At 40.1% G+C, this 15,822-nt stretch overlaps 1 protein-coding gene across 1 annotated transcript in view; it reads right to left on the minus strand.

Moving 5' to 3' along the window:
• Nucleotides 1-15,822, minus strand: part of LOC116063022 (netrin receptor UNC5D-like) — a 188,322-nt gene that overhangs the window by 47,278 nt on the left and 125,222 nt on the right. Inside the window, exons 3-4 of the mRNA XM_031317870.2 lie at nucleotides 2,491-2,634; nucleotides 2,194-2,297 (exon numbers count right to left, since the gene is read on the minus strand). Of these exons, the coding sequence (XP_031173730.1) occupies nucleotides 2,194-2,297; nucleotides 2,491-2,634 (248 nt within the window). The remainder of the gene's footprint in view (nucleotides 1-2,193; nucleotides 2,298-2,490; nucleotides 2,635-15,822) is intronic.

Consider the following 15,822-nt stretch of genomic DNA (forward strand, 5'->3'; position numbering starts at 1 on the left):
ACACACGCACATGCTCAGTTGGACTGAGGTCAACCTGTATGCGTGTATATATATATTGGTCTGATATGCCACGGATTTGTTGGTTTTTCAGTCTATTTGTTTAAAGTCAAAATCAAATCACAACAGAAGTTATCTCATGACACTTTTCATATAGAGCAGGTCTAGACCATCTATCTATAAATTGCAGGAACGTCTGTCTGTCTGTCTGTGTGTTATGCGCATATCTCTCGAACTGTTAGTCTGATGGATTTCAAACTCGACAGGCGTCTTGCTACGGGCACGAGTAAGTACAGTGCCAAGTTTGACGTTGTTTGGATTAGAAATGCAAAATATATCGTTAAATATATAGATAAAAGAAGCACACATTGGCTTTTGCCGCTCTAGCTGCTGGCCACTCCCCCTCTCACCCTGAGGACCAGAGACAAAGAGCAGTGGAGCTTTGGCAGCCAAAATGTGACATATACCTCAGACCCACAAAAATGTGCAAAGTTGCACTACTTTGGACTGTCTTTGACTTTGAATAAACAAACGACAATTCCCAAATTTAAGGATGTTTCAGAATCCCACACATGCAAAGCACAGCCAGCTACAGACAAGTGGCAGCGAGACGTATCTGTATATGTGTGTCCGTGTTTGGGGGCATGTTTGGGGGGAAGGTAACCTACACATCACACGCAGACGCCACATGCAGAACACTTTACAACAGTGGGGGGGACACTTTTCCTGCTATTGTATTAAATTGCTGTGAGCTGGCAGAACATAACGTAATCTTGGAGATTATTCCTTCACAGCACTGTTCAATGCGAGAAAATCTCAGAGTTGAACCGGGCAGATTCATCAGTTTTCATCAGACTCACCCTGGGTCGGGTTAATTAAGTCTACGGCTAACTTACAACACTAATAACATTACCGGTTCTGGTGGTAGATGAACGCAGATATGTGCTGATTAGCTCTCATAACGGGCCAGGTGGGTAGCACACTGCCATGAGTCCATGACGCTAATGTCTGATTACTCCACATTTTATTGTGATATTTTGTGATTACATTCGGAATCTGCCCCGTTCTCTGTCAGGTAAATACAGTAGTACAATGTCTTCCTCTGATGTAGACGTAGCCTACACTGTAAGTCAGTAGTAGGCAATACAGTGGAGGTGCATATGAAGTGGTTTGTGGTCCTTCTGTAAGTCATTTTGGGGTACAATTTGGTTTGGAAGAATTCTACAAGCAGCAATACCACAGGCCAAGCAGTCGCCCGTTCCAAACAGGCACATTTTCAACGGGCACTGCACTAGTACTCTTTAATTTACAGAGACGCAACATCTCCCCATGAGCAGTGGTGACAAGACAAACTCCCCTTTAAATACAAATAATACAATCAGTAATAAAGTTTGACTAAGTGTCTCTCAACTGATCATATTTAAAAATATAAAACATATAATGATGTTTACAAACAACTATTAGCATCATACAACATTATTTAGTCAGTGTTTGTAAAGACCTGTCAATCATTTCAGATAGTAATAGCAGGGTTCCAGTCCTGTGCTTTGAAATTTGCCGGTACAGCTGTATTTTGTTTACGAATGGATCACGGACTGTGCCTTTAAGTAAATGCAGAGCTTCAGATGCTTGGGCACAAAGGCTTTGATATTGACATATCTGCCTGCTGAGTCTTCACATGAAGGCGTACAACATCACAGCGCAGCACAACACACACCACTCAACAGGACTGTCCGCAAGAGCCTCATTTTATATTCATAGTAAAAATTAATATGGCTATCTTTCACACACACGCACACACGCACGAGGAGGGAGAGAGGGAATGATAGTGAGAGTGATAGGGAATACATGGCATCTAAATAAGTCATAGCCATACATCCTTTTACTAGAGAACATAGCAAACAGAGAACATAGTGATGCACATGGATAGATATTACTCCCAGTATATGAATAATCACTCATCCTTGAACAGAGAGAGCCTCAGTAACTAAACAAATGGCATCTCCAGCTCATCAACTGCAGCTCTTGTCTATACTAAACTGAAGAGAATAGTGCAGATGTGGCTTTGGCTGGAGAGTAACAAAACATTGTATCATGAATACAGAGTTACAGTGTAAGTAAACCAGACAGACGACTGCTCCTCCTCAGGCAACACATGAGAAAATTTTACTTGTTTGAAGTGCAAGAAGCCCTCACCTCAGCCACAGGCACTCCCTCTGGGGGACGACAGTGCAACACAATCATGCCATTCAGAGGCACCTCAGTGCCTTGGGGGTCCTGCTCAAAGTTCTTCCTCAGGTCTACAAGAAGAGAATAAACAACCTGCATTAAACAACTACAACAGCATGACGGTAAACTTGTTTCATGTGTGACCTTCTCCTGCCCGCACATACATGAAAATGATGGATTCTACGATCTCATGCCACCAGTTTGAGGAATAAGCTTTTCAGAGACAATAAGGTCAGTCTGGTATCAAAGTGGCATGTTGCTTACAGGCGATCCGGACAGTTGCCTTGCGGCTCTTGGAGGTTCCCAGGTGACTCCAGGCGACACACAGACACCAGTAATCCTCGGGTCCATGAAAGTCCTCCACCTGCTGACGTGACACGTTGATCATCACCTCGCGGATCTTCAGCCCTGCAGACAAGATGGTGGATTGATTTGATTAGCTTATATCCCAGGAATGATCGATTAAAGAGATGGAGATTTGTAGGTACAGGATGATGAGTGAAATCTTAATATGATAAGATTATCAGCAGTAAACAGATCTACCATTTGCCAGGAGGAGGAGGAGGAGGAGGAGGAGGAGGAGGAGAGAATGCTACTCAAATTAAATCAATTTCAGAGATTTTACTTAGACAACAATTTAATTGTATACTTTCATCTGATTTAAATACACAGAACTGACCACTTCAATGTGAATATTGATATCTACATTACTGCGTTATATTACTGGTCTTTCGACAAATCTTTGTGAAATCTTCAGTTTTGGCAAAGTAATGGCACAGCAATGCAAAACGCTAGCACATTGTTAGTGAGCCCTCATATCCTCTTCCAGTATACCATAATCCATTTATACACAAGTGACACTAAATGCTTTCCAGTGGAGGAATTAACTGAGAGGAGAAACACATCAGCCTGTTATTGTTAAGGGAATGCATGAGCACTCATTCTCTCTCTTTGAAAACATTTGAAGGGGCTATAATTTAAGGTAGACAAGATAAGCAAAACAATGCAATTAAATATTTCATCTGAACACCGATCCTTTCCATGACAATCAAATCATCCATTTCTGCATCAGAACCTCGACTTAATGTCGCACAAGTCCTTCGTTTATATCTGTATATTGTCTGTTCATGCAGCTTCTAATGAGCTAGGCGTGAGACGAACATTTTCAGAGACAACTGATGGGAATTTAAATGCCTGGTATTTCAATTATGCCAGAATATGAACAAAAGATGACAGGCTCGGACCATTAATGCATTATAGGGTGGCTTTATTGGGTATCTAGGAAATTGCAGCTTTCAGCAAACATTTGTGATGTTCTGAAACCTCAGGCAGCCAACTTGAATAGATTTATTAAAATATGAATACAGAGTTATGAATGGTTAATATTAGGTGTCTCGTCTCCTCGTCACAGTATGCAATTAAAAATGCACAGAGGGGGAATAAGGAGTCACAATAACAAATACCCACCCCCTCAAAGAAAACTAGAATTAGAGCCTATGGGAAGATTCTATTTACTACTTCACATGCCTCTGCAAATTGAATTGAATTAAATCCTGGTGGAGCTGATTAAATATATGAGCAGCAGTGATGCATTTGTCTTAGTTCACATGTGGGAGTAGTAGCCTGACTTAACTTAGCTAGCAGGATTCACTCCATTCAATGCTGATTACTGCCAGGCCTGTTTCGTTCTTTCGTTTTTAAAACAGAAAACTGTGTTTTAGAGTCAAATTCCCAGAATTTGTCCCTACTTCTGATCAGCAAAGATGCTGGTAGACATGTACAACTCCGTCTGTTAAATACATTGGCACAAATAAAAATATTATCACCAAATTATATTTCATGGCTAAAGTAAAGTTAGTTCAAGTTATCCTGTCCTGGTTCATTTGGCGACACCCGTGGACGGTTACTGGTGGAAACACTCCTTGAGCAGCTATTATGTCAGAAATACAACAGAGGAGCAAGTGGTGTATCTGTTTACAGGGCAGCCAAACAAACTCACGTTGTCTTGGTTTGTAGATGCATTTTTGATTAACAATTGCAGTCAGCACAAACATACATAGCGTTTCGTGTGACTTTTTCACAATAAAAGACACCTTGTGGACCTAAATCCAGCGCGGGGATGGCAGACTCCGTCACTAACAACGAACATGAGCATGAATAGCATCAAAAGGATCATAACGTTAAATTAGTATTTAATTACTTTTTATTGTTATTAATTTATTAAATCTACTATTTTTTAGAACCTTATATTGAAGGCAGTAAATCAGTAAAGGTTGTACTTAACACTGATTTCAAGTCGTGCCTAACAACACATCTCACAGCAGCTGTTCAAAAATCACTGTAAAGCTCGGCCTCTTGTGGCTTATTGCTTAATTACGCAGCCCTACACTTGTAGAAGAGTTGTCTCTCCACAGGCTTGTGCCGTCATGCCGTACATTGCAAAGAGCAGCTCAGACAGGGGCCGGGATTAAATGAAAACTAATATGAAATGAAAGGTTATCAAAGAGAGCCTAATGAAGTAATGTAAAACAGAAATGTTCTCTGAAGAGACTGTAATCCTCTGCAATGACTGACTAGTATTATGTACAACAGACACACGCACGCACGCACGCACGCACGCACGCACGCACGCACGCACACACACACAATCTACTCCTCCTTTCTACTGCTACAAATTAGAGACTTAATCAACATGCCTGATTAAGTGAGGGTGAGGCAGATTTAACCACAGGGAAATAAAAACACAAAATTGCACTCTAGTGAGAGGGCAAAATTATACTTTTGTGTATAGTGTTCGAAAAAAATCCATGTGATTGTGTGAATAGGAACTGCTACAGTAATTGCCAGAACAGCACAATTTTCAATGTTGCAGATTTGCCAAAATGTAATAAAATAGCCCATAGGCTAAAACGCAGAGATGCAGATTCAATAGTAGTTCAATAGTTCAATATTCAGACATTTCATCCACATTACTTTTTCTCGGATGAGTTTTTTAAAGCGGGTTAGTTGCACAGTGCAGGATGAAGCTTGACAGGTGTTATTTTGAAATTATGATTAGATATTAAAGCCTGGCACTGTGTGCTAAAGTAAGGGATCGTTTCAAAAGAGCTTTTGAGCTATCTCATTTCAAACCAACTTAACATTCATATGGGCCTCCTCACATTATATACACAAAGGAAAGAGAGAAAAATCATCTTTAATGGCCCAATGCAATTATGACTTGTATTTTCCCACTGCAACTTCCCATTCTATTTCAACTATTTCCACCCGGACCCTAATAGTTGCACAGACTTTCCTTTTTCCATTTTTGAAAGTAGGGCTTAAATACAAATTGTGTTTTATTGATTAATGCATTCAGGTACATGGTAAATATGTTATTTGAGGAGTATAAACAGTAGCAGAAAACAATTTAATACACAAATTGAAGCAATCTAGACAATTTCTAACAATGTCCAGTATAAATCTGAATGCAGAACAAAGACAGATATTTTTGTGACATAAACGGATAAACAGTAACTTGGTGAGTCTAGTGCTTCACTGTTGGTTTCATTTCCTCTTCTACAGCTCAATAACATTATTTTAGCTGACTTAATGGTGACTTTCTTTCATGGAAGCATAGCGGCTGAGCTTGAGTTCAGAAATAATCAATTCACTTAATTAGTATGACACAGTAGATGTATTTAGTCTCAGATCAATTGATTAAACGGTCTATATAGGGCTCTGTGTGAATAGTCTGAAAAATGTCAATTTGGAATGAAAAATTCTTAAAATGAACTAACCTCGCACCATGTCTGTCTTTGTTTTGAACTACTGGGTTGTGACAATATCCTTAAGCATTAAGGAGACTAAGGAATGGGTTCAGGGCAGGCATGTTGTCTCCCGCTGTCTTTTTTCACAATCAGACTTCCTCATCTTTATTAATGATGAAGAAAACAGAAGAAACTATTGCATAAACACCAGTTTGCTGCTCCTGATGCAATGCTTTATGCTGAAAACAGAAGAAACTGACTCATAAAAGCTGGATTGAGCTACAGCGCTGTAGATTCACTACAAACGCTTCTTTTGTCTGGCACACACTGAGAACATTTCTGACCACTAAAGAAGCAATAGAATAAAATAAACAAAAAGTGAAGTTTCCACATCCGGCCATTTTACATTACAATGCAACAGTGATATAAAAAAATTATAATTCCAGTTTGCTTAAATGTAAACACACATATCTAATTAAATACTGGCAATAAATATACACACACGTTGAATGGAAGCTATTGTTTGCTTGAGTGAGGGCCATGGTGTTTCTGCTGAAGGCGAGATAAACATATAGAGAAATCAGAAAGACACATTAGGCAGTGATCAAAAAGCTTAGTCCCTTTTCCAGGTAGCCTGGAATGACACCGGGCTTGAGATATTATCCAATAACTGCTCGGTCATGTTGATGACATGCGGTCATTTCTCAGCGTTCAGTAATACAAACATCCATTCAGCTCCTTCCATGAGCCGGTCCCTAGTCACCTGTTTTCTTGTTTGCCCCGCTTTCCTTCAGGCTCATGCCAGTGGCTCTTCACAAAGCACCACAAAGCCTGGACAACAGCCCTCAAGGTGGAGCAGCTTTCACATTCCCCTTTAATCATGTCCTTAAATATGTCTCTATTGTAACCTCTATAAAGAAGTCAGAAAGCGATATACCAATGCTGATGTTCTCTTATCCTCCCACATTGCTCTCGTTCTTTCTCTGTCTGTATTTTGGTCTGTCTGGCATGGGGCTTGTGGTGTGATTTCTTCCGGTTTTGGCCCATTGTTTCACCTTGGCTGAGTCTATGAAAAGGCCCAAGGGAGCCAGGCGGTGCCAGCTACAAGTGGCTGCTTATTCAAGCAGCTCGGCAGAACTCCTTTGCTCTGGCTCAGCTTAACCAGGTCCAGGATGTCTCCGTCGTACCAATCCGACGTAACGCCACGTCGAATTGGGATTTTTTAAAATTCTGTTTGTCTTAAGGATCCTCGTAAAGCAGCTGTGTACATAGTGGGTGACACAACGTGGGCTGTGGGCTGAGGTGGATGGGTATAGCTTTAGGAGCACGTCTGTCAGATTTGGGGAAATGTTTGTGTGACGTGACATTGCGGCATGCAGCTCAGCATGTGGGGGCTGTAAGGGTTGGCTGAGGGCCAGACACAGACGAACCCTGCTAGACAAGCGGAACATGCTCCGAGCAACATCTTCAGTCTGGTCCCAGCTGTGTGTGTGTCACACTTAATCCTGGAAGCAAAGGGACACATTACTCTGCGCATAAGAAATCATGATAATTCAGCCATTAAAATGCTACGAGTCCTTATTTGTGTCATTTCCCCAGTCGCCTTATTTATGTTTATCCAAAAGCCGCGTGTCTGCTTATTAGGAGCCAGTTTTGCATAGACAAGTAGTTTTTACTCTGTGGGCCACTTCCATTTGTTTCACTCCCATTTCTTTAACTAATACTTGGTGACACTGAGAGCCTCCGAGGCATCTCACTTTCCCTCACCAGTCCCCACCTTTCTCTCTTTGTCCTGAGTTCATGCCTGGCTGATGGTATCTCTCAGCTGGATGGGATCATAATACACAACAGTGGAGACAGTCTTTGACAGAGCATCAACAGGAATAGATATCCATACTTCCTCTATCCTACCTGCATTCAAACGCTTTCCCTCAATCACTATCTCTTAATCACTGAATCTGCAGAAGCTGCTATCCCCTCCTTCTCGGGAAAACCAACGTGGTATCCATTTCAGCATCTCTTTCACTCTCCCATTGCCCTCTCCATTTTCCAATGTCCTCGTTCTGCCTTATTCTCTCTTTCTCTTATCTCTCCATCGGGGTATCATCCTTTCAGCTCAAGTCTATAGGCACAGATATCCCCTCTGTTCCACCTTCCTCTCTGCTCTTCTTTCACTCCGTCCTTCAATAATCTCCTGAGTTCTATCACTCATTTCCATCTCTTGCCCCTCTTACAGCATTTCAACAGAGACAAAAATAAAGAAGTCTTCTGTGATAGGTCAAAGTATGCAGTGTGCTGCACAGTAATCTGTGTTTTGTTTACAGCAACTACACTTTTACGTTGTCTTTGGATACTTTAAGGCCTATTCCCCTGATTTATCTATGAAGATATTTTTTTCCTGAAGGGAGGTTAAAATCTGGGTAGCGATGACTACATGGAATATCCAGCTGAGCCTTGTCTGCCTGTGGTTTATCAAAAGGCTTAACAACTGCAAAGAGATAAGGAAATAAACACTGGTGCACTGAATGTGACAATGCACTTATCGTGCTGATCAGTGCACCTTTTTCTTAACAAAATCCAAACTGATTTAAAAGATTATCTTGGTGCTGATTAGAAGAAAGACAGCACGAAAGGTAATGCATGATTTTAGTTTAGCGACATAACAATATAATTCACTATTAAGGATTTTAAACTTTCTGTGTTATGATTTAGCACCCTTCATGCTTTCTTTCTCTCCCATGGTGCCTTTCACTTTCAGCCTCAGGATACAGTTTCAGGCATTGTCTAGCATTAACCTCGACTATCCTTAAGAGCCACAGGAATTGCATAACAATAGTTGAATGTGGACTTGAATATGTTCTCTACAGATAGCTCTCTCCATTTGTGTTTTTGTGGGACAGCCATTACTGTCAGCCCTGACGAGTCTCCTGTTTCATGGTTCATGTTAGGCCGGTTACCTTTAGTGCTACAGCGAGGGCACATAAACATTAATGACTGATTTTGATGCTCGTAAAGTCAGAAACTATGTTTATTTAACACCATAACATCACCTCTGAGTGGGTAAAACACTCCCTCATGTGCACACAATAGAGATTTACACTTTTCTCAAATAATTGTGTACCCACAGGGAAACTTGCCACCACCACAACAATAACTCAAAGTATTTCTTCTAAAATCAGTGGGAAAATATCTTTTTATATCCAAACTGATTCCATTTACTTACTTAAATTCCCATGTGGACTGCAACAATAAGCCTCCCGCTGGCCGATTATTACATTCTGCTTCCCTCTGCCTTCCCTTTTGGTCTCCACTATTGTCTTCAGTAAAATACAACAATGATTGGGAACTCATCTAGCTAACAACAACCTACACTCTGAAGATTGAAAACCTTCGAAAAAACATTTGGGCTTTGCAGTAAAAAACAGACACAGGATATTACAGTATATTATTTATTATTTTTCCCAGTTTTGTCCATCAAAACTGCTCAAGCGTTGAATCCTCAGTGGGCCTAATTACCCACCAGAAGTATGGCTGGTGATACAAAAAAAACCCCACAAAGTTTGTGTTGGATACAATTCAAAGAAGTAAATGGGCCAAAATCACCAATATCGATAATTATACTTTTTATTTTTAAAAGCTGCTAAGGCCCTATCATGTAGTGAAGAGCCAAGTGTCATGATACATTATTAATAGGCCACATGTTAATTCATTTTTATTATCCTTTTTTACTGGTCTTTGTTAATAAATTACGCACATGTATGTAAAAAAACACAAAACCGTTTTTCACCGTCTAGTGAAAACCATGTATCTCCAAATTAAGTGATTTTGTTTAAGATAAAATGAAGGATTAAGTGTTCCGACCAAATGTTATTGCTGCACGCATGCACACAACAGCAGCAGAGAGGCAAAGAGTGCATGCACCAAGAACAGTGTTAATATGTCTAGAATATGCTCTAGAGTTTAGATTCTCTGCCCGAGCCCGAACCGGACACGACCCTTGATCAAGCATTTGTGTTTTTTTAATCATTACTTTATTAGCCTTATTCGGTGGTGATTCTAACTCCATAAGAAAGCTATGCCTCTCCAGCTTCTCCCGTAGCTTTAGGAGTATTTACTGCACTGACTTGAGTGTGAGGTAAACTGTGCTACATCGTGTCTCCCCCCATCTGCAGCACTGTTCACGGCCAGTGCGTCACCATGCAGACTGTGGCGAAGGACAGTATTAATTAGGTGATCCAGACAAGAAAGTCTCCTATATGGTTCCAGGGCTTTGATTATGTTGCTGCCTTGATCTGTTACCCACACTATTGGGCTGAGGGAGCTTATAGGGTTGAGTTGTTTTTTTACATTTCTTCATTTGGATCCATTTGCGATCCATTCCATTCTGAATAAACAAACAGCGCAGTTTACATGCTTCGTCCTTGTTGCATTACCGGTATTTATTAAGATAATTCTAAACAGATTTCTGTAGTTCAAACAACTCGGAATTGTAGTTGAGAACGTCAGTTATAACGGCCCACGCATTAAAAAACTGTCGGGTTTAAATCGAGCTTGGGCTCATAATTACAGTTAATGTGTCGGGCCGGGCTCGGACGCAACGTGCACGGGCTCGGTTAGGGCCCGATCTAAGCTCTAATATGCTCTAATGTAAGACAAATTAATTTTTTAGTAATGAATATATTGATAGTATTAGTACTCAAAACAAGATTCATAGTGGTAGTATTGATACTTTTCATCTCATGGTGCATCATTAATGTAACCCTTCACAGTTTCTGATTTGTTGAGATTTTCAAATTACGTTAGAGCCAGCCCACCCCTTCACACTTAGAGATGCACTTTCATCAAGAAGACAATCCAGAAGGCCTGAGAAGATGTTTTTACTCCAACAGAAAAAGAAATAACTCTTTGGATATACAGACAAGACTTGCTGTATATGCTATGTCTATATCAGGGAACGATATTCAGGGAAGCATCCTTCCTTTGCAATCCCACCAACCGCCTGATTTCCATGGCAGTGCAAAGACTACCACAAGCAGCTCTTTGACATGTTGTTGTTTTTCTTTTTGGTATTTTCATACCCAAAGTGTTTGGCACAAAGTTGCTAGGATAGGCACAAACAGACAGTAATTTAACTCAAGTGAGCTAGCACAGAGCAAGTGTTAGTATTTTGGTAAAAGCTGGATCATACTTTGGTAAGAATAGACATCCAAAAACCGGATTTGATTATTGTTTGGTGGTGCATTCACACTCAGCTGGTTCTTGGGTGATAATGAGCACATACGTAAACACTTCCGAGGAAATGTGCAACAATTCTAGGAATAATGCTAATAATGTAATTAAACACTCGCAAGCAAGTAGATGTGACTAAAGAAAGAAAAAAAACACTTTGCAGGAAGTTAAAAATGAATTGGTTCTTTGTACCAGTATCTGTCATCTACTGACGCTTTAAACTGAAATTATATGAAAGCCTTCTCCTTCAGTTACTGTAACTAAATCCCTACAACCATCTAAAGGCAGCACGACAGATATATGTGATAAACCTGCATCCTCTTAATTCGAAATGCAGTGCACTGGGCCGAGCCACTGCACACATTGATCCACTGTGTTTACATTGATTTAATCACATGCAAACACCACCAGGCTCTGCAGACTACACAGACTTCTGGACGTATCAAAATGGTAGGTTGGCATTGTGATAGCTTATGTGACATTCTCTCGCTTTTTTCTCCTCTCTCTCTCTCTCTCTCGCGCTCTCTCTCTCTCTGAAAAACACAGGATTACCAGCAGGCAATATTCCCGTGCGTCATGGCCTCCTTTTTTGTCAGGCAAAAGTGGCATCTCATTTGAATTCTCCAAATGCATTTTAGCTGTGATATGATGTGATACAGCAGAAAGACAATCATATAAAAAGCCTAAAATAACTATTACCTGTTTCTATTATTCATCTCTATAGTTACTGTACAAATGTTGATGAAGCCTACACTAGAGTGTGCCAGTTAAGTGCAGTAGATCACTGTAAAATGTCTCTGGGTAATATCTCAGGAAACATGACATATCTCTAACTCTGCACTTTCAATGTCTCCACTATACGTCCATAAATGCTGCACCATCTGCTTTCGGATCAGATTTGTTGTGGCTTATTATATTCACATCTACAAACTCAGCATCATTCAAACATTATTTTCTTACTTGGAAAAACTCTCTCCTCTCCTCTTAGTTATTTTCAAATTGCCACAGATGTTTAAAAAGGTGATGAGATCAGTAATGAGACTGGCTGAGAAGTATAATATTTACAGCCCTATGTCTCATAGTCTGCTTTAGCTCTTACCTCACTGTTTCAAAGCTTTCATTTACCCATCAAAAGCTTCTTCCTGTTACTCCACAATATCTGGGCCACTCAAGTATTTTTTGTTCTGTTTGTATAATGGCCACACAATCTGTGTTTAAAGGGAAAGTTTGACATTTGGGGAAAGATGCTTGATTGTTTTCTTGCCGAGAATCGGATGATAAGAGCAATACCACTCTCATGTCTGTACCAAGTGGCAACCTCCGGTGCTGAAAAATGAAGCCAATGCAGAAGTGCCAAAAACTACAGTTCATGGAGTGGCCACTTGAGGCTGGCTCCACAAGGGAGTCAACCCCCATAGACCCCTATGTTAAAATTCCCAACTTTACAGCATAATTAAACGTAAATGTTTACAGCCTAGTACAAAAAACGGTTTTGGTCTCTTTAGATAAGTTCCCCCTTTATGACATCTGTGGGGGAGCCTCAGCCAAGATGGCGACAGCCAGAGCCACCGGTAGCTGCCCACTTTGAGCCTCATTTTGACCCTTAAGAAACCGACTGTATGGGTGACGTCACGGAGACTACGTCTATATTGTATAGTCTATGGTCTGTACACTAAATATGAAGCTACTGCAAGCTTAGCTTAGCACAAAGACTAGGAAACAGCTTGCCTTCCATTCACCTACAACCATCTCATAACCTCACTCATTAACACTGTTTTACAGGGTTAGGTGCAAAACTATTTCTTGGTTGGGACTAGTGTCTTCCCATGGTGCTTGTGCTAAGCTAAGTGAGCTGGCTGCAGCTTCACATTTTGTGCAGAGATGAGAGAGGCATTGATCTTCTCAACTCTTGGCCAGAAAGCGAATAAGCATATTTCCCAAACTTTTCCTTCCTAACACCTGGCCAAAACATTCTGGTTCCTCAATGCTCGTAACCAATTCATGCATCTCACAAGATTCAGTTATTATCTCTTCACTGCATGTAACTCACAACACATTGCCCCTTTGCTAGTAGCATTCCTATTGTAGACTGTGAAATTCTGTAAATTGTCAGTAATGGAGTGAGTCCTCACAATATGATCTGAACAATAAAGAAAGCATCGTTCAAACCATGTAACACAAATATAGAAAAAACAACATGATACAACACAGTAAATAAACTTAAACTGATAGTAGCAACAAAGTGAGAGAAATGGTTTTGATGTCCAACAACTAAGTGTCTTCTTTTATCTCACAAAACACTTCTCTATTGATAGATGCATTATGTTTCAGGTTGACAGCAAGCCGAGTTAATGGTTTGAATAGCACAACAATGCTATTATTCATAACAATTGCATCATGATAATAAATAGGCATTCATTACAGCCTACACAATATCCTGCAGTGATACATGACATCAGTGTCTGGTTTAAATCTTCTGAAGACAGGAAAGTATATGTTTATTCTTTGAGCTCTTGGTCTGTCTAGAATGTGTAAAATGCATATAGATGACAGTGAAATATAATAAATAAATAAATAAGTCATATACAGTAGGGCTGCCACCTCTTAGTCGATTAGTCGACTAATCGGTCGTTTTGGTCTTAGTCGACTAAGATTTCTTTAGTTGATGAGTCATTTTTTATGCTTATTCATGCTTAATTACTCATTTCCAAGAAACGTATGAGCACATTTCTGGTAAACACAAGATTTAAAGTGGTGCTTTTGCAGGATTAATTGTGGAGAAACTCAGTTTTACAGATGGTTAATTAACTACATTTATATTGTGCTTTTCTAGTCTTAACCACCTCTCAAAGAGCATAGCTCTGTCGATTACATCAACTAATCGATTAATCGACAAAATCATATAAGTGTTAGTCGACTAAGAATTTCTTTAGTCGAGGACAGCCCTAATATACAGATTATAGGATGGATACCCGACCCGAGCCCGACGGGACCCGATGGTACCTGACGGGCCGGGTTCGGACAGATATTTAGAAATGATGTTCGGGTTTGGGTCGGGCTCGGTCACATCAGCGTGATAAGGCATTGAACATTTTAAATTTAAAACGACTTATTATGTAGGTAGCCAATGGGCCTGTTTCACTTGATGCAAAGGTTAGTTTTTGTGATTAAAATAAATTTAAAATATTACCCTAACATCGTCTTCCTGTGTGCGGAAATTTGTTTATGTAGCTGTGACAATGAAACACGTGCATATTAGGCTACATGTACATGTGTCATTAGTAGTAGTAGAAAAAAAATGAGATTTTAACTGTGTCGGGCTCGGGTCGGGCTCGGACATAAATATCTTAATGCCTGTCGGGCTCGGACAGAAAAATGCGGCCCGATCCGCACTCGAATACAGATGGGGCACTGTGCAAAAAGCTATTTTTTAAACTACTAACCCTCATGGTGGAGTAGGAAATACATAAACCACAAGTCAAGAAAACAATTCTTTCAACACTTGACACTGGTGTATTTGTTGCCGTCTCAGAGAAGTGGTGAGAGTTAAGTTACATGCACAGTGGCATCCAGCTCTACATTAATGTGTTCTGTCCAGAACTGCTGACTGTCAAGTGAACACGGTTGTATTTGTGGTGCAAGAACATCTTTAACTATCTGTCTAACACATAACAAGGCTTAAACTTAATATGTGTCAGATGTGCGCAATTTTCTCCAGTTAAATAAGGACCAAACTGAGACAATTATCTTTGGTGCAAAAAATGAACAATCAAATGTTAGTGCTCATCTTGAGGCCCTAATATTTAGGAGCTCAAACCATGTCAGGAATCTTGGTGTAGTTCTGGACTCTGACTTCAATTTCAAAACCCACATCAACAGAATTACAAAATCAGCCTACTACCATCTCAAAAACATAGCAAGACTTAAAGGACTCATGTCTCAACAGGATTTAGAGAAACTTGTTCATGCCTTTGATTTTAGCAGACTTGATTACTGTAACAGTGTCTTTACAGGTCTCTGTAAAAAAATCAATCAGGCAACTGCAGCGAATTCTCAACGCTGCTGCCCGAGCTCACTAAAACCAGGAAATTTGGACACATCACCCCTGTTCTTAGAGCCTTGCACTGGCTTCCTATAAGTCAGAGAATTGATTTCAAAATATTGTGATTAACTTACAAAGCACTGAATGGTTTGGGACCAAAATACATGTATGGCATGCCGCTGTTACACTGCTGTTACGAGCCATCCAGAGCTCTGAGATCATCTGGGAAAGGCCTACTTACCGTCCCGAGGGTCAGTACGAAACACGCAGAAGCAGCTTTTAGTTTTTACGCACCGCAGTTATGGAATACATTTCCAGAACACTTACGATCTGCCCCAACCCTGTGTTCTTTTAAAGCAAGACTTAAAACTTTTCTGTTCGACATTGCTTTTCCTGAGGTCATTTAGAGATGGTCATTCCTACACCTCTATGCTTTAAAAGTCTTTTAAATTTACTGTTTGTTTGTTTTTGCTTTGTTTTTGTTTTGTTTTTATGATTGTTGAATTTTATGTTGTATTTGCTTTGTATGTGTATGCTTATGTAAAGCATTTTGAATTGCCTTTGTGTATGAAGTGT

The sequence above is a fragment of the Sander lucioperca genome, chromosome 14 (assembly GCF_008315115.2).
Source record: "Sander lucioperca isolate FBNREF2018 chromosome 14, SLUC_FBN_1.2, whole genome shotgun sequence".
Taxonomy (NCBI): Eukaryota; Metazoa; Chordata; class Actinopteri; order Perciformes; family Percidae; genus Sander; species Sander lucioperca.